Source organism: Leptosomus discolor, chromosome 21 (assembly GCF_034619465.1).
Source record: "Leptosomus discolor isolate bLepDis1 chromosome 21, bLepDis1.hap2, whole genome shotgun sequence".
In the NCBI taxonomy this organism is placed as follows: domain Eukaryota; kingdom Metazoa; phylum Chordata; class Aves; order Leptosomiformes; family Leptosomidae; genus Leptosomus; species Leptosomus discolor.
Window position 1 is genome coordinate 6,169,972 of NC_141411.1, and position 19,665 is coordinate 6,189,636.

The 19,665-nt window shown below is 63.2% G+C and overlaps 3 protein-coding genes across 4 annotated transcripts; 1 reads left to right on the forward strand and 2 right to left on the reverse strand.

The window, feature by feature from the left end:
- Nucleotides 1–2,004: 2,004 nt before the first annotated feature.
- ADIPOR1 (adiponectin receptor 1) lies at nt 2,005–8,227 on the reverse strand. The gene is made up of 7 exons (XM_086476467.1): nt 8,087–8,227; nt 7,141–7,257; nt 5,991–6,162; nt 5,286–5,472; nt 4,030–4,217; nt 2,570–2,763; nt 2,005–2,213 (listed from the first exon to the last, which is right to left on the reverse strand). The coding sequence occupies exons 1-7, from the start codon at nt 8,225–8,227 to the stop codon at nt 2,085–2,087; spliced, it is 1,128 nt and encodes a 375-aa protein (XP_086332593.1). The 3' UTR covers nt 2,005–2,084.
- A 2,256-nt stretch (nt 8,228–10,483) lies between these two features.
- LOC147414015 (tetraspanin-18-like) lies at nt 10,484–13,292 on the forward strand. Its single transcript, XM_086476524.1, has 7 exons — nt 10,484–10,540; nt 10,735–10,929; nt 11,522–11,596; nt 11,928–12,026; nt 12,228–12,407; nt 12,664–12,747; nt 13,245–13,292. The coding sequence occupies exons 1-7, from the start codon at nt 10,484–10,486 to the stop codon at nt 13,290–13,292; spliced, it is 738 nt and encodes a 245-aa protein (XP_086332650.1).
- A 968-nt stretch (nt 13,293–14,260) lies between these two features.
- On the reverse strand, nt 14,261–17,451 carry UBE2T (ubiquitin conjugating enzyme E2 T). 2 transcript variants are annotated; one of them, XM_086476506.1, is made up of 6 exons: nt 17,343–17,451; nt 16,949–17,018; nt 16,325–16,430; nt 15,781–15,879; nt 15,316–15,399; nt 14,261–14,374 (listed from the first exon to the last, which is right to left on the reverse strand). In XM_086476506.1, exons 1-6 carry the CDS (start codon nt 17,449–17,451, stop codon nt 14,261–14,263), a joined length of 582 nt encoding a protein of 193 aa, XP_086332632.1. The 2 variants fall into 2 exon arrangements, with proteins under 2 accessions (XP_086332632.1, XP_086332631.1); XM_086476505.1 differs by having other exon boundaries at nt 14,261–14,383.
- Between the last annotated feature and the right edge of the window lie 2,214 nt (nt 17,452–19,665).

Consider the following 19,665-nt stretch of genomic DNA (forward strand, 5'->3'; position numbering starts at 1 on the left):
AGCCTCCCCTGGCGACCCAAAGCTGCCTGTTCAGTCACCGGAGGTTTTCCTGTCCCCTTTCTACAGCATTAGAGCGCTCGGGTGTGTTCCCACCTGCGCGCAGCTCCAGGGTTTCCTTCTGTGCCCCTGAGCGGTCCGTAGGGGGTTGCTGGGAGCGGGGAGGACTCGGCCGAGTCTCCTCCTGGCCCGTATTGAAGCAGCAGCAGCCTGGAGCGCTCGGGTGGCCTCTCCCAGCGGTGCTTTGCCTGGGAGCGGGCTCTGGCCGGGCTGGGCCAGGGGGGGCGCAGGACCCGGGGTGGGTTGATCTGCAGCGGGGGAACCCGCTGCTCCCCAGCCGGGGGTAGGGGGCTCCCCGCAAAGCTGGGCCACATCCAGACAGCTCAGAAGGGGCCACCATAGAGCTCTTCCCCTGCAGCAGCAGGGACAAGTGCCACCCGTGACTGGCCGTGGCCCAGGGGCTGTGGTGGCCCTGCCAGGCTCCTCCCTCACCCCTGTAACGGGCCTTCGGCTGCCTGAGATGAGCTTTGCTCCGCTCTTCCCCTCTGATCCCCCCGACCGCCTGCGCTGGAGTCACACTCACACGCTTCTACATGAGGAGAAGCCTCTGATTTAACTCGAGGAGACCGAGGGGAGACTTCATTCCTCCCTACAACTACCTGAAAGGAGGCTGTAGCGAGGCGGGGGTCAGTCTGTTCTCCCTAGTAACAAGCGATAGGACAAGGGGAAATGGCCTCAAGCTGCACCAGGGGAGGTTCAGGCTGGATATCGGCAAGAATTTCTTCACTGAAAGGGTTGTCAGGCGCGGGGACAGGCTGCCCAGGGAGGGGGCGGGGTCACCATCCCTGGAGGTGTTGAAGTGACAGGTCGATGTTGTGCTTAGGGACATGGTTTGTGGTGTTTAGAGCCAGGACCAAGGTTGGACTCGATCTTGAAGGTCTCTTCCAGCCGAAACTGTTCTGTGATTCTATTTAGGCGTCGTTCGTCCCTCCCCACACCCGCTCAGGTCGCTGCTCCTCACCCTCGCTGAGCCCAGGGGTTGCTCAGAGCTCGGCCCATCCCACCCCGTACTGCCCAGCCGGGGAAGGGTTTCCTGCCCTGTCATCCCTGCGACACCCAGGAGTTTCATGGGGGTTTTTCCGGCCGTTGGGGCTGGAAAGATCCCGCTGCCCCCATGGGCGCAGCCCTCGAGGGGAGACGCTCCTGGGGGGTGCTCAGAGCCCCCTCCCCAGCAGCAGCCAACACCCTGAGCAGCTTCTCCTCTGCGCCCACCCCCAAAAAAACGAGGCAGACACCACCAGCACGACACTGAACTATTGACCTTTTTATTTCAATCAGCTACAGCAGCTCTACATTCCCCTACAACACTGTCCTTCCTTTACTACCACAGACAGCGAGGGAGCCGAGTACACTGCGGTGGCAGCAAGTCTTTTTAAAGCTTAGTATTAAATATTAAATATTCTCTCATTTCTGTTTACATTACTTTGTCAAGGAAAACAAACAAACGAACAAAAAAAAAAAAAGAAAAAGACGATTAAAACTTAAGTTACACGAATCTGTGCCTGTGCCCTGGGCAGCAGCAGTGGGGGCCGCAGAGCTGCCCCCCCAGCAAGGCGGCTCTGCTGCGAGGGATATGCAGGAATCTCTGGCCCCGGTAGTGCGTGATTCCGCTCGCTCCGGCGGTGAGCTCGGGAAGGGGGTGCTGGGCTGGGCCGGGAGCGGGGTACCCGCACCCTCTGGAACCCGGCATGCCTGGGAAGGGCGGGCGACCCCGGTGCGGCTAAAACACCGTCTGGAGGAGGCGAGAGCGCGGCAGGGCTGGCTGCCGGGGCCCGGTGCACCTCCCCTCAGCCCCAGCGAGGTGCGTGGGGAAAGGGGTAAGGATTTGGTCGACAACTTTGCTAAAGAATTTTTCCGTTTGTGGGTTTTTTTTTTTTTTCTCCTTAAAAAAAAAAAAAAAAACCAACCCCAAATCAAACAAACCAAACCACAACCAACAACCCCAACCAGTTTTGAGTCTTCCTTTGATTTTAGCAAAGACAGAGTTTAAAAAGCACTTAGGAAGCTTGTACTAAAATCAGGCGCTCTCAGAGGAGAGAGTCGTCTGTGCACCCCCCTTCGAGTCCGTAGCGAAACTCCTGCAGGTTCGACACCCCGTAGAAGTGGACGAAGGCCGCGGCCACCACCAGCACGTGGAAGATCTGATGCGACTGAAACTGCGGGGAAGCCAAAAAGCCCTTTAGACCAGGCCAAAGGGGACAAAGCGACACCAGGAACATCCCCTCCTCCTCCTCGCTGCTTCTGCACCGCCCCCCCAGGACTGTCCTCTGAACTCTGCTCTTTCCCCCTCGTTGCTCTTTCCCCCTCGTTGCTCCCAGGCAGCATTTTCCAACCTGTACTTCAGCCTCCCCTGCCTGCTCGTTCAAGGTCCGGCTGCCACACGCTGGGGCGCACCAGGACATCCCCCGTCCACCTCAGAGCTCCCCAACCCCTCAGTTACACCCCCCCCACCCCCCCACCCCCCAAAGCGCCCCGCTCCGCGCCCCGCTCCCCGCCTCGTCCCCGCACTCACCCAGATGTCAAACTTCCCCGGGAAGAAGCGCTCGGGGATGCGGGCGGCGTACAGCCCCGCGCCCGTGATGTACATCACGGCCATGAGGAAGAACCAGCCCATCTGCCCGACGGTGGTGGCTTTCACGAAGCCTTCGGCGATGGTGAAGTGCATGGTGGGCACCACGCCGCTCAGCCCCAGCCCCAGGAAGACGCCTGCGGCGGAGAGGAGAGGAGAGCTCAGCGAAGGGGAGCGCCGCGGGGACAGGGCGCTCCTGCTCCCCCCGCCAGCTCCCCTCACACCCTCGTCCTGCGCAAAGGGAAGCTCCCAGGGGCACCAGCAGTTTTTCCTCGCTCACTCCTGGATTATCCAGCGCCCACGGCACTTAGCCTTGGCAAAACGAGGCACCTACAGCTCTACGTCCCAGTTAAAACCAGTGCTGATCCCCAGGGCTCGCGGCGACAGCTCCCGGCTACGGGAACGGCCCTTTTCGGAAGGCGCCAGCCCTTGGGATCGCACCGAAACCTCATGAGCGCGAGGAACGTGCTGGTGGTGGCCGCCCCAGCCGTCCCTTCGAGGGGAGGTTTTGCCAGAGTCAGTCGCTCAGTGAAGCCGCTCGGAGCTCGAGCGGAAGGTGCTAATTAGCAGTGCTGAAATTTTTCATCTCCGGCATCTAATTAGCGCCGCAGCAAGCAAACGGCGCCGCAGCGAGACACCGGCTGCGGCAGGGGTTGGGCCCAGCCAGCGCTCGTGCCGGGGGCGAGCGGCAGCCCTCGCCAGCGGGGACCTCTGCCAGCGCGGCCGTGGGGGAGCGGTGGGGCTGGCACTCCCACCCTGCCCCCTGCCCTCCTCCGAGGGGGGTTCGGGGGGTCACGCGCCAGCGGTGCTGCCCGGCCTCCAGCTCGGCAGCGTCCCTCGTCGGGTAACGCCGCTGCTGCGAGGGAAGTTTTGGTGCAGGAGCCCCACCGGGAGGTGAGGGTGGGGGGAGGCGTTTGTCCCCCGCTCAGCGAGGCAGGTTTCATCTGGGGGGGCTGCAGCAGGGGCAAGGGGGGGGTCTGAGCGTGGCGTGGGCTGGAGGAGCCTCCAGGAAGGCCGGTACGTGCCAGCGTGTAACGGGCAGGGGACAGAGGGAAGCTCTTCCTCCTCCTCCGCCTGGGCTGCAGGTTCACGCCGCCAAACCGCCACCCGGAGAAGGCGGCTTCGCGTGGCACAGCCCCAGCCCACCCAGCCGCCGCTCAGGGGGCTATTTTAGGGGCTGTTTTTAAACGCCAGCTGCCTGCTCCAAACCTCAAGTGGAGCTCGGGCCCTGCTCAGCAGAGGATCTAAATCCCCCCCTGCACGGCGAGAGGAGGAAGGAGACCTTTCCCTGCCAGGGGCTGCTGCGGCGCAGCGCCGGGGCGGGGAATGAATCCTGCAGATGCTGAGAGCTCTTCCCAAAGGGATCTTTCCTCCAGGGGCTGGGGACTCAGGACAACTCCTACCTGCTCTCGTCTGCCTGTGCTTGGGGGTGGCAAACCGGTCCCACTGCGCCACGATGATGGCAGAGATGCCCAAGACACAGACGATGGAGAGGTAGATGAGTCTTGGCTGCGGGGAGCAGTAGAACGAGTAGTAGAGCCACGGGACAAAGCTCCCCATGATCAGCAGTGCAATTCCTGAATAATCCAACCTGCAGCCGGGGTGCAATGACAGGGTCACAGGTGAGCCCCAAAATCCACCCCCTTCCTCGCGGTACCGGTGTGTCACCACCCTCCACCCGAACGGAGCCACCGCGGCCACAGGGGCAGCCACGGCCCCGCGGGCGGAGCTGCGTGGGGAGCGCTCAGGTCTCCTCACCGCGAGAGGGTCGGGAGGAAGGGCCTGGGGACGTAGCTGGCGTCTGGGGATGCCAGCAGAGCCCGGCCGGAGTGCAGAGGGGGAGCGGGAGCCGGCTGGAGCCGAGGGGCCGTGCACCCAAACCACCACGAGCCCTTGGCTATTATCCTCCGCTGCAAAGTGCTTTCGATCTATCGATCCCGGAACCACTTCAGCACCAAAATGCAGCCGCCTGCGTTCCCCTCACCGCCCCGGCGGCCGTGGCAAGGGCCCTCCCCACTCCGCAAGGATGTTCCTGCTGCGGGCACGGCGGCACGGCTGGTTCTGCAGAGGCGATCCCGCGGGATCTTGGGGGTTTGCGCAGAGATGGGCAGGATTTCCCAGCAAGCAGCACCCCAGTAAATGCCTTTGATGGACTTGTGCGAGCAAGATCTTATTTGAAAGCCTCGCTGCCACGACGGCTGATGTGAGCTTGACTCTCAGAGCAGCCCCGCTCCGCCCTCGGGGAGAGGCACTGGCCGCTGCCCAGCCTTTCCGCTTTGCCGGGAATCCTCTTTGGTTTGGTTTCTTCCATTTGGTTTTGGGCCAAATGGGATCCAAACCAGAGTTTTTGAAAGCATCCAGTAAAGTGGAAACTGCCAAACCGCTGTGCCCTGCAGCTGCCCAGCGAGACTGAGACCCCCTCCTCAATTCGCTGCTACGAGGGGCACCAAGGCTGCACGTTCCCAGGGTCCGTCTGTATCACCCAGCTGAGGGTTTAAGGAGCTCAGGCAGAGGGCAGAGCCCCCCGGGACCCAGCTGTGGGTCCCTCTCAGCTCCACGCTGCATTTGGTGAACACCCCCTGCCCCCGAAGCGGCGCTTTCCCAGAGAACTCCAAACTCTCTCCTCCCAGACCACGCGACCGCGCTTGTGCCGACTCACTTCGAAAAAGTTCGCGAGACCTTCTCCGAGTGACAGTAGACAGTGTGGAAAAGCCAGGAGAAGCTGAGGCACAGCACCGCTCCCAGGAAGAACATCCCGAACACCACCTTCTCCTGGAGAGGAGCCATGAAATACATGTTGGGCCGCAGCATGGTCAGGATCCCCAAGCAGAGGAACAACACGAAACCTGCAGGGAACACACCAAACGGGCCGTCAGGGAGAAGGAGAGCGAATGGATTCCACCAAGAACCAGGAGAAACTCAGCCCTGGCTGGGCTCTGAAGGCAGGGCCTGGCTGGATCCTGCTGGCAGCACCCCCGGAGGTGGCTCAGTGGCACCGGGGCTGGCCCGGCACCGGCCGTTCGCCGCGGCTGTTGTTACCGCCGAGAAGCGGAGCCGGGGGCAAGGGCACGGTGAAGAGCCATGACCACCCCTGGTTTTGGGAGGAAAGCGCTCCGAAGTTATCCCAGTTTGCCCAGGACACATCTCTCCATCCCGCTCTGGGGGAGCGGCGGCAAAGCCACAAACCGCTGCTGAGCCCAGCCCAGGGGTGAAGCACCCAGGGAGCTCCCTCGGCCGCGCGCAGGACCGGGCAGGGGGACGCCACCCTCAAAGGGACACCCCTCCCGCCTGTAAAAAGTCACCCCAGGCACAGGGGACCAAGGCCACCGTCAGCCCCAGGGCTACCAAACCCCACCCCGGTCACCTAGCAAGTGCGTCCAGATGTTGCCCGTCTCGGTGTGTATCCGGAAGATGCTCTTGAAGCAGGCGCGGAAGGACGGCATGGGCGGCCGGTGGCCGTGCAGGAGGTAATCGTTGTCCTTCAGCCAGTCGGGCAGCACGTCGTAAGGGATCACGCGCCAGCGCCCTTCCCACACCTGCAACGGGCCAAGCTGGGCTGGTGGCCCCTACAGCGTCGAGCTAGCCCGAAGGCTCACGGGTACCCACCCCGGGAGCCTAAACTCGCAGGTGGAATAAGCCCAGCCAGGGCTGGAAACGCCCCGCGAGGCTCCTTGGCGAGAGGAAGTTCAGCTTTTACAACGTCAGCGCCGCGTGGGACCCCGTCAGCCACCCCCATCCTGCAGGGCGCTCCCCACCCACCCCCCTGCGGAGCTGGAGGCGATTCACGCCCTCAGGTTTAACCTTTCTGCGCCCGAAGCAACGGCTCCCCGCGGCGGGGAGCTCCCGTTTTGGTCGGGGAAGGGGAAGCAACGGCTCCCCGTGGCAGGGAGCTCCCGTTTTGGTCGGGGAAGGGGCAGCAACGGCTCCCCGTGGCAGGGAGCTCCCGTTTTGGTCGGGGAAGGGGAAGCAACGGCTCCCCGTGGCAGGGAGCTCCCGTTTTGGTCGGGGAAGGGGCAGCAACGGCTCCCCGCGGCGGGGAGCTCCCGTTTTGGTCGGGGAAGGGGAAGCAACGGCTCCCCTCGGTGGGGAGCTCCCATTTTGGTCGGGGAAGGGGAAGCGCCGGCTGGCAACAGAACCGGGCTGGCCCTCCGCCGATGCCGTGGCTTCCCGAACCGCGGCGAGCGCAGGCACCGGGGGAAACCAGCACCCTGGTGCTCCCAGTCCCCCTTAGAGGAACCCGGAGACACCGGGGCGGCTCCCCGAGGCGCTGCTCGTCCGGCACAGCCGGGCACAACCACTACCCCCCCGCTGACGCTTCCCAGTTGCCGCCATCCCCTTCCTGCACCGCTGCTGGGAGCAGAGCCAGCTCCGGGCAGAGCCGCACGGAGCCCTGGGAGCTTCACCCACCCGGAGCGACGTGTCCCAGCCCCTGCCCAACGCCCCGAGCCCTGGGGCACCCGGGCCTCATCAATACTCCAAAATCAGGACTGGGGGGCTGCTACGTGCTCCAGTACCTTATACACAAACTCTTCCATCTTCTCCATGGCGTGATGAGCCTGCAGAGGCAGAGTCAGCACACGGACCACCTCCTCCTCTTCCTCCCGGGCCGCTGGGCATGGCGGGTCTTCAGCCTAGAGGGAGAAAGGCCAGGAGGGAAGCATTCCTGCCCTCGGGAGGAGGAGCAGTGCGTGGAGAGTCCCTCCTGAGAGCACCTGGGGCTTCATCCCTTCCCGAGGGGACAGGCAGGACCCACCGGTCACCACCGCTTATGCAACACGCTACTGTCTTAACCATCCCGGGCAGGCTAATCCCAGCTTGATCCTTGCGGAAAGGCGGGATTACCGGGGGGATTTTCATCCCTACGACCCAGGCTGGAACAGCCGCTCGGCCCAGCCAGGAATCCCGGCCCTCTGCCCCAGCTGTGAGCCCGAGGCAGCCCCTCCCCGGCACCCTCCGGGGCTGAGAACACTCTGCCCGTCCTGGCTCCGCTCCCTCGCTCCTCCTGCTCCGTTAGGCGGGTTCGGGAAGGCGATTTCCAGCCCCGAGGGCCACCGAACAGCCGGGTGACTGAGACCACGCCGCAGCAGCGCAGGCACACGGGGACGGCGCATCTCGACCCACGTCCCCACACAAGGGCTACGGCAGATCCACGCCCGCACGACCCCAGAAGCGTTTTCGGGTCAGCTCGGGGCACGGGCCAGCCGGGCCGCCAGCGCCGGGGTAACGACACCTCTCACGGCCCCGCTGCACCGAGCCTGGACGCCGAGCTCTGCCGCCCGCCCCCGGGCGGCCCGCGTCCCTCGAGCTGCTCACGGGGTAACGGGCAAATTCCCCGGTTAATCCGCAAGGACGGAGCGGAGAGGCCGAGCGAGGAGGAGCGGCCCCAGCCGCGGCCCTGGCAGCGGCCGCCTGCCCGTTCGCGGGGTGGGGGGTGGCGGCGGGGGGCGAAGGAGGGCTTACGCTGGCCGAGCCGGTGGCTCCTTGGTCCCCCTTCTCCTCCAGGAGCGGCCCCAGCTCGGCCAGCTCCAGGTGGGCCCTCTCCCGGCCGGCGGCGGCCAGCCCGTTGCCCTGCCCGGTGGCGGAGGTTTTACGGGACGCCATGGGGGGCGGCGGGGTCGGTGCCGGTGGCCGAGGGCAGCCGGTGCAGGTCCCTCTCCGCGTCCTTCTGCCGCCGCGCTGGGGAGGGAGGAAGAAGAAAGTCACCGGGAACCGACGGGCCGCGCACCCCCGCCCCGGGCCGGGACCCTCCCGGGGGACGGGACGGACGAGACCGACCGACCCGACGCTCCCCGGGGCACCGGCGGGGCCGAGGCCGCCGCCCCCCGCCGGTGGAAGGGAGCAGCGCTCGGGCCCCCCCAGCCCCCCCCCCCCGGCCGCACTCACCGGCCGCTACATCCCGCGCTGGGCGGCGGCGGCGGCAACCGGAAGCGACGCTGAGGGAACGGGCCGCTTCCGGTGGCGAAGCCCCGCCCCGCGCGGCGACGACGCCCCCGGGACGGAACGACGGGCGCTGCGCGGGTCTCGCTCTCTGATTGGCCGCAGGCGCTGTCTGTCTCTTTCTCTCCCCGCCCCGCCGGCTATCGGCCGCTCTCATTGGGCGAATCGCCTACTGACGTGCCCGCGGGAGGCGCTCTAGCCCGGCGGCGCGTCTCTATGGCCGCGCGCTCGGCTGCCCCCTAAGGGAAGGGCGCGGCGCCGCGTCCGGGAGCGCCACCTCCGGGAGTCCCGTGATGGCGGCGGGCGGGCCCGGTCGGCCTGGGGAGAGCCGGGGGGGGGGGGGGGGGGGGGGGGCTTCCTCAGCCCCCGGCCGTACCGGGGAGGAGGGGCAGAGCCCCGCGGGGCGAGGACCAGGCTTGCGCTGCCCTTAGGCCTGCGGCTGTGGTCACACTGAGCCCCGGTTCTGCAGCGGCCCCGCCCTGAGGGGTGTGATACAAAATTCGGAGCTTCCAAACCCCCTGGCTTTCTAACGCTCCTCACTGAGGTGGGAGGCTGGGTGGGGCTGGGGAAGGATTCTGAGGTGAAAACTCCGTAACAACAGGGTGTTATCAAGCCGGCATCCTTCATTGCAACTGGGCAGCACTGGGGATGTCCCACCAGGAGTGCTCCAACGGGTCAGCAAAACCCGTCAGTTCATACACACCAAAATCACACGTATCCATCAGTTTTCCTGAGAAGGGCCGTCTTAGGGTGATGAGTTCCCAGAATTCATTTACACAGTCCAAGCATGAGCAGTACAGTTAGGGCTAGGGTCTTTTCACCCTCCGGTGGTCGCTCATAGTCTTCCTCACACTAGTTGAACCCTACTTCTTGAGCACAAGCCAGGGCTCCTTTTCTGATGCAACCTCTCGTGACAAGCAGTCGTGTAGATGGGTAGATGTTTGCTGGGCATCTCCTTGACATCTGGCCTGTGTAGATGGCTTTGTCTCCTTGATGTCTCCTTAAGGGCTCCTTGATATCTGGAGCTTTGTCTCCTCGATGTCAGGCAAGATGTTACCCGTTTATTAACTTTGCTCGGCAAATAGCTAAAACCATCCTTGTGGGGGGAGTAAAACTCAGGAAAGCAAGCGAAACTAAATAAAAATGTGTGAGTAAAGTGTGAGTAAAGCTGTTATATATCACAGAGGGGCCTTAGTTGGGGATTATCAGGGTTTAGCTCTTTCAATTGCCCGGAGAGGCCAGGCCCAGTGGTTCGTCTGTCCTTGTCCCTCTGTCCCCAGTGCCCGTCAGCCACCTTGGCACCACCCTGCCCGCACGCGGGTCCCCCCGTCAGGGGCTTCCCCAGCTACCGAGGGCTCCGGAGGGCAAATGGCCGCAGCAATAACTGATGGCCAAGGTTGCCCTCGGCCCGTCGGGGTCGGCTCGTCTTTCCCTGCCCGGAGGTTTAATTACCTCCGCTAACGACAGCCGGGGCCGGAGACTCCCCTCCGCCCTCCGCCGCCGCCCGGCACAATGGCGGATCCTGTTCCCCATCAATCATTCATGGCCCGGCCGCTGGAAGGGGTTTCTCCGGGGCTGCTCGACTGGGAACGGGGCCGGGGGATTTTCCAACCTTCCCGGTGTTAAAGAGACGCCGCCGGTGCCGGGGCAGGTTGGAGGCGCCTGGGTCACCTGCTGTCCCCGTAGGGTGAGCGGTGGCGGGGTTTGGAGGGGACAACGGGGGTTTGGGGGTGCAGCAGGAGATGGCAGGGGGGTGGGAGATGCTCTGGGGATTTTTGGGGGCTCTGTTGCTGGATGGGGGCAACCCCGTGTCCTGTCGCAGCTGGAGTCCAGGACGGGTCGGGGCTGGCTGTGGCCAGGGCTCTGCTCTCCCCTCCGCAGGGACGAACGCTGGCGTGTCCCCCCCGCCCCGGTGTCCCCATGGGTGTCTTGAGCTGCGTGAAGTACCTGGTGTTCATCTTCAACGTCCTGGTGTTTGTGAGTCCCTCTGGGCCCGGCGGGGTCGTGGGGTGGAGGGGACCCGTCCCCGGGGCGTGACATCTCTGACCAGCTCAGCGGGTGGGTGACACCAGTCCAAGGGAGGGGACCCTAGCAGAGGGAAGAGCATCCCCAATCCCCGTGGGGTGGCTGGGGACGATCCTTGCCCCCCGTAACCGCAGCGTGTCCCACAGGCTGGGGGGACGTGCCTGGTGGGCGTGGGGGTCTGGGTGGCCGTGGACCCGGCTGGTTTCCAGGACATCGTGGCTACCAAGGCCGTGTTGAGCGCGGGTGCCTACCTGCTGCTGGCCGTGGGCATCGCCCTCGCGCTGCTGGGCTTCCTGGGGTGCTGCGGGGCCCTGCGCCGGAGCCGGCCGCTGCTGCTGGCGGTGAGTGAGGGGAGACGGGTGGGAAGGCAGCTCTGGGATGGGGGGAGCCGGGCAGGCGGGGGGCTGCGGGGTGCAGGTAGCCAGGGCATGGAGGGTGTTGGGGGAGGCAGGGTGGCCCCAGAGGAGCCAGAAGCCTGGCGTTCCCCATCCTGGCCCTGCCAGCTTTCGGCATCACCCCCCAGTCCAGCCCCGACCTTGGGAGTCTTTTAATTTAGAGCCCAGAGGATTTTATAAAGCCGCTGAGTGAGGTCACTTCTCTCTAAAGGCACTGGCTTGTCCCACGTGGCATTTCCAAACTTTTTCACCCGCAGGCGATGGCAAGAAACCCCTTTCCGAGCACTGACACCCCAATCTCTTTGGCATCCCCAGCCCCTGGCAGCCGGTGCTGGTTTTTAACCCTCTGCCTTGCAGCCGCGGTGCTCGGAGCTGTGGCGTGTGGCCCCGGGAGCTGCGCGCTCGTCCCCTGTGTCCCCCTGGTCGCAGGGGCACAGGGCACGGGCAGGGCTGGCTGCAGAGGAGGGCAGGAATAGCTGGAGCGAGCTGCCCGTGGGGCCGGGCTGGTCTCTGACTCCTTCATCCCGCTGCCTTCCAGTTCTTCATCCTCGTGAGCCTCATCTTCGTCACGCAGCTCGTTGGGGCTGTTCTCTTCCTGGTGCACTGGAAACAGGTACCGTCCCGCTGATGCCGTGCCCGGCGTGGCCAGCCCCTCTCCTCCCTCCGTCATGCCGTGGGTCACGGCCCTGGGTCCCCCAGGGTACTGGGACTGGTGTGGGGACGTCCTTTCTCACCCTCACCTTCATCACCAGCACCCTGACCCGAAACTGGGTGGGTGCGTCCCATGGCGGGTCCCACAGGTGGATCCCCACATCCCCTCGAAGAGCTGGTGCCCTGGGCAACGTAGCTCTGGGCAGGGGTGGGTCAGGGTGGGTGCGCAGCCCCCACGGCCCCGTCCCTGGTACCAACCCCCCCAGTGCTCACAGGTGGCACCGATCCCACAGATCCAGCCGGAGCAATTCCTGTCTGAGCTGCGGAGGAACTACCGTGGGGATGAGGGTGGCGAGGTCTTCTCCACCGCCTGGAACACCCTCATGGTCACGGTGAGCCACCGGGAGGCTCCTGGTGGGCTGTGGCGGGGTGTGGAGCACCCACAGGACCTGCTGAGGGTGACCCCCAAAGCGGGCAAGAGGCTCGTGGACCCCAGACAGACACCGAGCCACGTGCTGGGCTGTTCCCCCTCCCCAGGCGATGTCCCCCCGCCGTTTTGACAGCGCGTTGATGGCATTTCCCTTCCTTTTCAGTTCTCGTGTTGTGGCGTTCTAGGACCTGAAGACTTTGGGAATGGCTCCTGCTTCCAGGAGCTGCACCCGGGGATGCCCTGGCCACGGGCTTGCTGTGCCCGGGACGGGCTGCTGCAGGCGGGCGAGCTGCTGGGCTGGGAGCAGTGCCGGGAGAGGAGCCCTGGCTACATCCACGAGCAGGTAGGACACAACTCTGTCCTGTCCCTGCCTTGTCCCTGGGTTCCCCAGCACTTTCCAGGCTGGTGGCACTGGGGCAGCAGCAGCGTGAGGGACGGGAGCCCGGGACACTGTCCGCCTGTCGTCCTGCAGCCCAGTGACTCCCCAAGTCCCCAGCTCGTCCAGGCCCACCACGGTGCCCCCCGATCTCCCCCTCTGAGCTCCCTGCAGCCGTGGGGAGCGTGAGGGAGCCCCTCCATCATCATCTCTCTCCTCCCAGGGCTGCTTCTCCACCTTCGGCAGGACCTTGCAGAAGTACATCTCCCTCCCTGGGACTTGCAGCTTGGCCGTGCTGGGCATCGAGGTACTGAGCGGGGCCGGAGGGGACAGGGCGGATGGGAAGGGACAGGGCGGGCAGCGGCTCACCTCACACGGGCTCTCTTTTCACCGGGAGGGTGCTCCGTGGGTGAAAGGACCACAAACAGGCTCAGGCTGGACCCTCCCAAGCCTCCAGCTCCCACAATCCCCCCCAGCAAGCGGGTGTGCGTACAGCGTGTCTGTCTCGGGGTACGAAACAACCTCCCGCTGCAGACGAGTGGGGTTCAAGGGCTGGGGAGGGTTTATCTGGCTCCCACAGGCGCTGGAAGGGAGCTGTGTTGCTCAGCAGAGCTCTCTGCGGGCCCCGCGAAGCTGACGGGAGCCTCCTGCACCGTGGTGTCAGCCCCTCGCTCGCCCCGTTAGCCCAGGAGCAGAGGGCAGCGGTTCTTTGGTCTTCGGGCTCTCAGATTTCAGCAAGGAGCCACAGCAAGGCCCTGCAGCGGGAGTAGGGGTTCACCTGCCCCCCTGCTCCTGTCATTTCAGATCTTCGCCATGTTCTTTGCCTTTTGCCTTTATTACAACTTCGACTGAGCAGGACGAAGCGCGGTGGAGACAAGCCGGGGGCTTTGGGAAGAGCAGCAGGCAAGGACGCTCCGGTTCCTCGCCCGTTGGAGCACAGCGCTGCGGTTCAGCCCTCCGGCTGCTTCCGCAGGCAGGCAGGAGCCTCCCCGAGCCCTGTCTCTGCTCGCAAGGACGGGCCTGGCTCGCTTTTCCCGCAGCAGGGATGGGACACAGGTGGAATTCCTTGCAGGCAAGCAGGAGGCCGAGCACCAGCCTTGCTCCCAGGTCTTCACGAAATTAAATGGTCCCCCCCGGCCCCCCCTCATCTGCGGCACCACCAAAACTTGTCCTCCTTCCTCACCCTCTCAGGCTTCTTGCCCCACACGGTGCCGCGCTGACAGCCTGAGCTCTTCCACAGCTCCAGGCACCCTCTGGGCTTGTTTTCATCCCCTTCGCTGGCCGCCTCCTGCAGACACAGCCCAGGTCACGTTGAACGGTCCAAGCTGCAGCTGGAATCCAACGGGCTGCTCTAGAGCCAGGCAGTGAAGTCTTGGGAGCCTCAGGTTTTAGTGACTTGTCCTTCGTAGCTGTGATGTTCACACAAAGCCTGCGCTAGAGAAGGATTTCCCCAAGTTAGTCCCAACGTGGCTGTTGCTGAGCTTCTGCTCTCGGTTCGTTCTGAGGCAGGGAAACAAAATACTTGGTGCTGCTCCCACTTTCTCCAAGAGAAAGCTGGAAATCGGAAGCTGAACCGGTACTTCCAATTTTCCTTTACTTCGGAATATTCCAGAAACTCCACACAACCAAACAGAAAAATATACATAAATTAAACCTTTATTTTATTTGTATAATGGAACTTTTCACAAAAAAACCCCAACACCCTAGGAAACAGAAAAACAAAGCCTGCTACAGCTCCATGTCAGTTAAAATCTCTAGGCAGAGCTGTGCAAAGAGAGAGGGACAGTGACAGCAAAGGTGACGGCAAGAACAGCCACCACTTAGGAATCCAGGCGAGATTTCTTCTCCTGCTTGCTGGCATCACTCCCTTTTCTTTTCCGCACGGTCGAGTCACTGGTACTTGTTTCACTTTGGTTTATTTTCTCTTCCAAGGGCTTGGCAGCCTGGGATAACACAGGAAATAAAAGGAACAGCTGAATAATTCAGTCATACGGGCCTCGGCACCGCTGGGCACGCCCAGCTCTGGGCACGTCCCCCTCGGAGCGCACCGATGCGCCGAACCGACCGTGCTCCCAGCTTCTGGGCACAGCCCCTCAGTTATCCTGCGGGAAACCACAGGAGGGGGGAAGGACAGGAGGGCAGGGTAACGACTGAGCCTGGAAGGGCCACGTCCACGAGTGAGCCAGGTCGCTGTGGCCACCCAGGTACAGAAGGCCCCACCAGAACCGATTTTCGGGAGCTGGTTTTGATCTGTGGAAGCGCGATTTCTTTTTACGTGACTCCTCCGTGAGACAGGTCGGGGTGCGGGAGGGAGGCAGGCAGAGGGGAGGGGGGACGGCAGGAAGGCTGCGCTGCACCGGGACCACCAGTGAGCGGGTGGGAGGTGGAGACCAGGCGGGCGCTGAGCCCAAGGCACAACCCCAGCAGAACACGGGGTCGGGGGGGAGGAACGGGGCTGCGGGGGGGAGGAACGGGGCTGCGGGGGGGAGGAACGGGGCTGCGGGGGGGAGGAACGGGGCTGCGGGGGGGAGGAACGGGGCTGCGGGGGGGAGGAACGGGGCTGCGGGGGGGAGGAACGGGGCTGCGGGGTGCCAGGGAAGGGTTTTATCAGGCTTCAGCCTTACTCGTCCTCCTTCTCGAGAAGCACTGCAAGTATTTGTGAACGAGCACGTTTATTTGGAAGGGCTGAATCTAATGATCTTAGAAAAAGTCTAACGAAATTCATCACCCACCCAAAACACGGAGCAGAAGGGGAGGAAAGAACGAACGCTGCCAGGGACAGCTGCGTAAGTAACTGCGAAAGGCAACCCGAGAGCAGAAGGGCTGTTTGCGGACGGAGCTGCGCCCAGCCGAGGAAGCGGAGCGCGTTCCTCACCCTCCTCTGCTGGCTGGCGTGTTTCTCGGTCCACTCTCTGGCGGTGCGCAAGAAGAGCTGCCTGTCGTACTTGTACTCCGAGGACTAAACGTAAGGAGCAAGACCAAGACAGAGATTTGGTTCAACACCAACATCCCACCGAGATGCTGGGTCTGGCTTTAGAACTCCCAGAACCAGACCGAACCCGCCACGAGGACGCAGCACAACACTCCTTTTGCTTTAGCGCCGTTGCTCTGACAGGCCTGAGAGCCTCTGCGGTCTCCTTTCTGCCGGCACAACCCCGTACCACACGCCCCAGCTGCTGCAGGGGAACACAGTCGCGCCCCCAGGCCTGGCCCAGACCGAGCTGCACCACCAGGCCACGCGCCAGCACGTTAATCCAGAGCGAGCGGAGCGGAGGCGCAGCCTAAATCCAACACACCGCCCCCCCTCCCAGCCCCAAGGGAGGAAGAGGAGCTGACGTACGATGTCTGCCATGAGAGGGTCGTCGGGGTTGGGCTCGGCCATCAGCAGCTGGATGGAGGTCAGCAGCGTGGAGATGTTCAGGGAAGGTCTCCACGCACCCTTGGGGGACAGGGGGCGAGAGCAGCGGTTGAGCAGAACGAACCTCAGGCCTCGCAGCCTTCAGACCCAGCCCGCCCACGAGCCGCCTCAGGACTTCATCCCCCCCCTCCTGGAAAACACCAGATCCACGCACAGGGGGATCTGACCAACGACCGGGCTGTATCCTGTGCCTCTCTGCTGGGCCGGCGCTGGGGCTGCCCGCGCTCCGAGAGGCACCTGGTGCCTTTTGACGCCGATCCTTAAAACCTTGGAAACGAACATGGAGCGAGGAAGGTCATGTTCTAGTCTCCAAACAAAGGAGAGGTTACTCAAAAACTTCCCTGCCGCGCTCCTGTGTAAATAAGTCAGGAGCAAACAGACATTCAAGAAGGCTTTTACAAGCCAGAGATAAGGAGCATTATCCTCCTCAGGCTCACTTACCCACGCCCAAGCAGCGCTGTCTTACCTTTGGTGGTAATTTAAGAACATCCAGGCAAATCCTTCCGGCAGAGTCGATGTTAGGATGATAGATGGGGGTCAGAAAGCGAATCTTCGGGGGCTCAAAGGGGTACCTTCAAGGGGGGAGTGTGGAGAAACAAAACAGGATTTTTCTATTTGCATGCCAGTTGCTTCATCGCCCGAGCAACGCCATCATTTCCTCCTCCGGGGCACTTCCTAAGTGACATCCTTCCCCCACAGATTTTGGGGGGAGACAGCGCTCGGCCCTTGGTTCTTTCAGCTGTGGCCGATGAGCACGTTCCTGGGCAACCTTCCCCAGAGAAGCGACCGCAAGAGGAAGCTTTCTGCTCAGGAATGAGCTCCTTCCCAGGCAGCTTGGAGGCAACCCAGCAAGGCAGAGATCTGTCAGGGGGCTTTCAGCCGTTCTTTGCACAGCATAGGATGCCCAGTGTGAAATCAGCCAACGGAAAGGACAAATACGACCCTTCAACGAGGGTCTCAGCTAATCAACCGCGTTCTTTGGTGGGAGGCCACACAACGGCAGCACCACGGCAAAGCCCTGACATCAGCGCAGCTGCGTTTGACAGCAGCACTACACCAGCCGCTTCGCTAGATGTCGTTGCCCCCTCACCTTTCAGGAACAACTATTTCCAGGTCGAATATTCCTTTCTCATACGGTGTGTCTGCACCTCCTAAGATTTCTTTAAAAGCAAAATTAAAACGTAAGCATTACATTCAAAAATCACTTGAATTTATCCAACAATCTCCACATACGTGACTCTAACACTGCCGAGACCCAGGAATAAGAAAACACCATCTTATCCGAGACCAGCTCTGCCCCACAGCAACCAAAACTGTAGGCAGACCGACCAAGCCAGAGGCCAAGCTATGTTTAAAGAACAACAAGAAAAAACTAAGCCTTTTCCTAAAATTCCACACTTCCATGCAACTCATAAAGCACACGCCACCCAGCGAACCCTAACGCAGCCCTCGCTTATGGAAAAGCCCCACCAGTGAGTACGTACGTGCCCGGAGGTCATCCAGCTGGTTTTCAGTCTGCCAGCAGCTGATGCCGGGAGGTGGCTCTGTGGTCAGGAGGGAGAGCTCCCTCTTCAGCCGTGATGCTCTTTGCATGGTCCTGAAACTCTGAGAGACGGGATTTTATTGGAGCAAAATCAGCTTTTCAAAAATAGCACTTCAGAATTATTATTTTTTTTTTTGCCAAGGAGAATTAACCTGAGTTTCAAGTTGTTATCCTGATGTGATAAGCAGAGTCTCAGAGCTGAGCCTGTTCCTGGAGCCACTCTCACATCCAGCTGGAGGAGAAGAACCAAACCCCCACCCTTTATAACCAGACCGACTCTTCAGTCCCCAGCTGAGCCCAGTAAACCCTCCCAGTCCACCTCCAGGCCCCACACCCCTAAGGGGACTGTAACACCTGCCCTGGGATGACCCTTCTCCCTTCAGGGTGAGACACTGTCCCTTCATGGACACGGGTACCCATTGCCCTGCTGGGGCTGCCCACCCCCAAAGGTGCCTTCGACTGCGACTCTCTCCACGCCCCCAGCACACAGGGACCCTCTTCCCACCCCACAGACACCCTGCCCTCCCTTCCTACAGAATGGGAAAACCCAAAGCTGCCCCGGGAGTGGGATACTCCCTTCTACAGCTCCCCCCACACTGCCCTGCCCATCTCCATGGAGAGGAAACCTCTCCTTGAGCCTTCAATCCCCCCTCCCACGGCCGGGGATGCCCCCCACGGCCTACCCCGGGGGGGACGGCAGGGACCTGGCTCACATAAGCCACCTCAGACCTACCCACTCATTTCTAAGGAGGGGAAACCCCTCCCTGGCTCAACTACCCCCCCCCCCCCCCCAAGGCCTTACAACCCCCCACCCCGGCCCAACTAACACCCCACAGACCCAGCTCCACCACCGCCGTGGCCTACACCCCCCCCCACCCCGAACTGCCTAACCCCTTTTCCGTCTACCTGCACCCCCCAGCCTGACAGCCCCCACGGAGGAGTTTCACCCCCCTCCCTCAGCCTAATTACCCCCTCGCACACACAAACATTGCCCCCCCCGCGGCCTAACCGCCCCCCCAGGGAAGGGAACGGCCTCCCCCGGCCTAACCCCCCAGGAGCGCCCAGACTCACAGAACCCAGCCAGGAACAACCTCCCCCACCACCCTCACTGCTCGCCCCGGCCTAATTACCCCCCTCAGGCCTAATTACCCCCCTCAGCAGCCGCCCCCCCCCCACACCCACCCACCCGCAGCGTGAGGCGGCAGCGGCGCGACCCCCGGTGAGCGCGCGGCGGAGGCGGGACTTCCCCCGGCGCCTAGCAACGAAGGGGGGACGCCTCGCGGGCAGGCCCCGCCACGCCGGCGCTGATTGGGTGTTGTCCAGCCCCGCCCTCCTCGGCGGCTGTTCGATTCGAAGGAGGGGAGCGCTGCTATTGGAAGAGCCCTTCAGGCGGGAGAGCAAGCCCCGCCCCCTGAATAAAACCCCGAGGTGTGGGCGTGGTTTATGGCGTGAGGGGCGAGCCGCCGGCGCTGGCGGGCCGGTGGGCGAGCGGGGCCTGGCGGGGCGCTGAGGCCGCGCCGCCGCCGCCGCCGCCATGGGCCTCCCCCGGCCCCAAACCGCGCTGAAGCTCCGCGGGCCGCTGGCAGGGCCCCGGTGGGGGCGGTCCCTGTGGAACTGCGCCGGCCCGGCCCGGCCCCTCCTTCCCCGGCCGGCGTTGTATAACAGGGCACCGCGGGGCGAAGCGGGGTTGGGCCGGGCCAGCCGCCGCCGCGGGGCTCCGGGAGGAACCGAGTGCCGGGCCCACTGCGCCCACAGGCCGCGGGGAAGGAGGTAAATGTGGCCCGCGGGCGCTGGGCGCATCGGCGGAGGTGCGGGGTCGGGCCGCCAGCCCGCCCCCCGCGGGGCCGGTGCGGGGGCCGCCTCCTCCGCTCCCGTCCTCGACCCTTCTCCGCCCGCCTGAGGGCCCCGGCCCGGCCCCCCGCAGCGGGGAGGGGTCCCCGGGCCCCCGAGGCGCTGCGGGAGCCGCGGGCAGTGGGGGAAGAGCCGGGCAAGCCCCTACACGGGGGTGGTTTTGGGGCTTTTTTTCCCTGCTGCGACTTAAAATGCCATTTTCTTGTATCAAGTGCTATGTATCGCACTTTATTTATCCCCTTAAACTGTTAGAACAAGGGAAATAACACAGAGGTGGTGGATCAACAGCAGCCTTGGGTCTGGCTCACTGTGGAGACTGGGATTATGTAACCAAAATTATGCAAAAAAAAAAAAAAAAAAGGCATTGTTAAATCCCAATTAAGGAATTGTACTCAAGCCTGTCAAATCGGAAT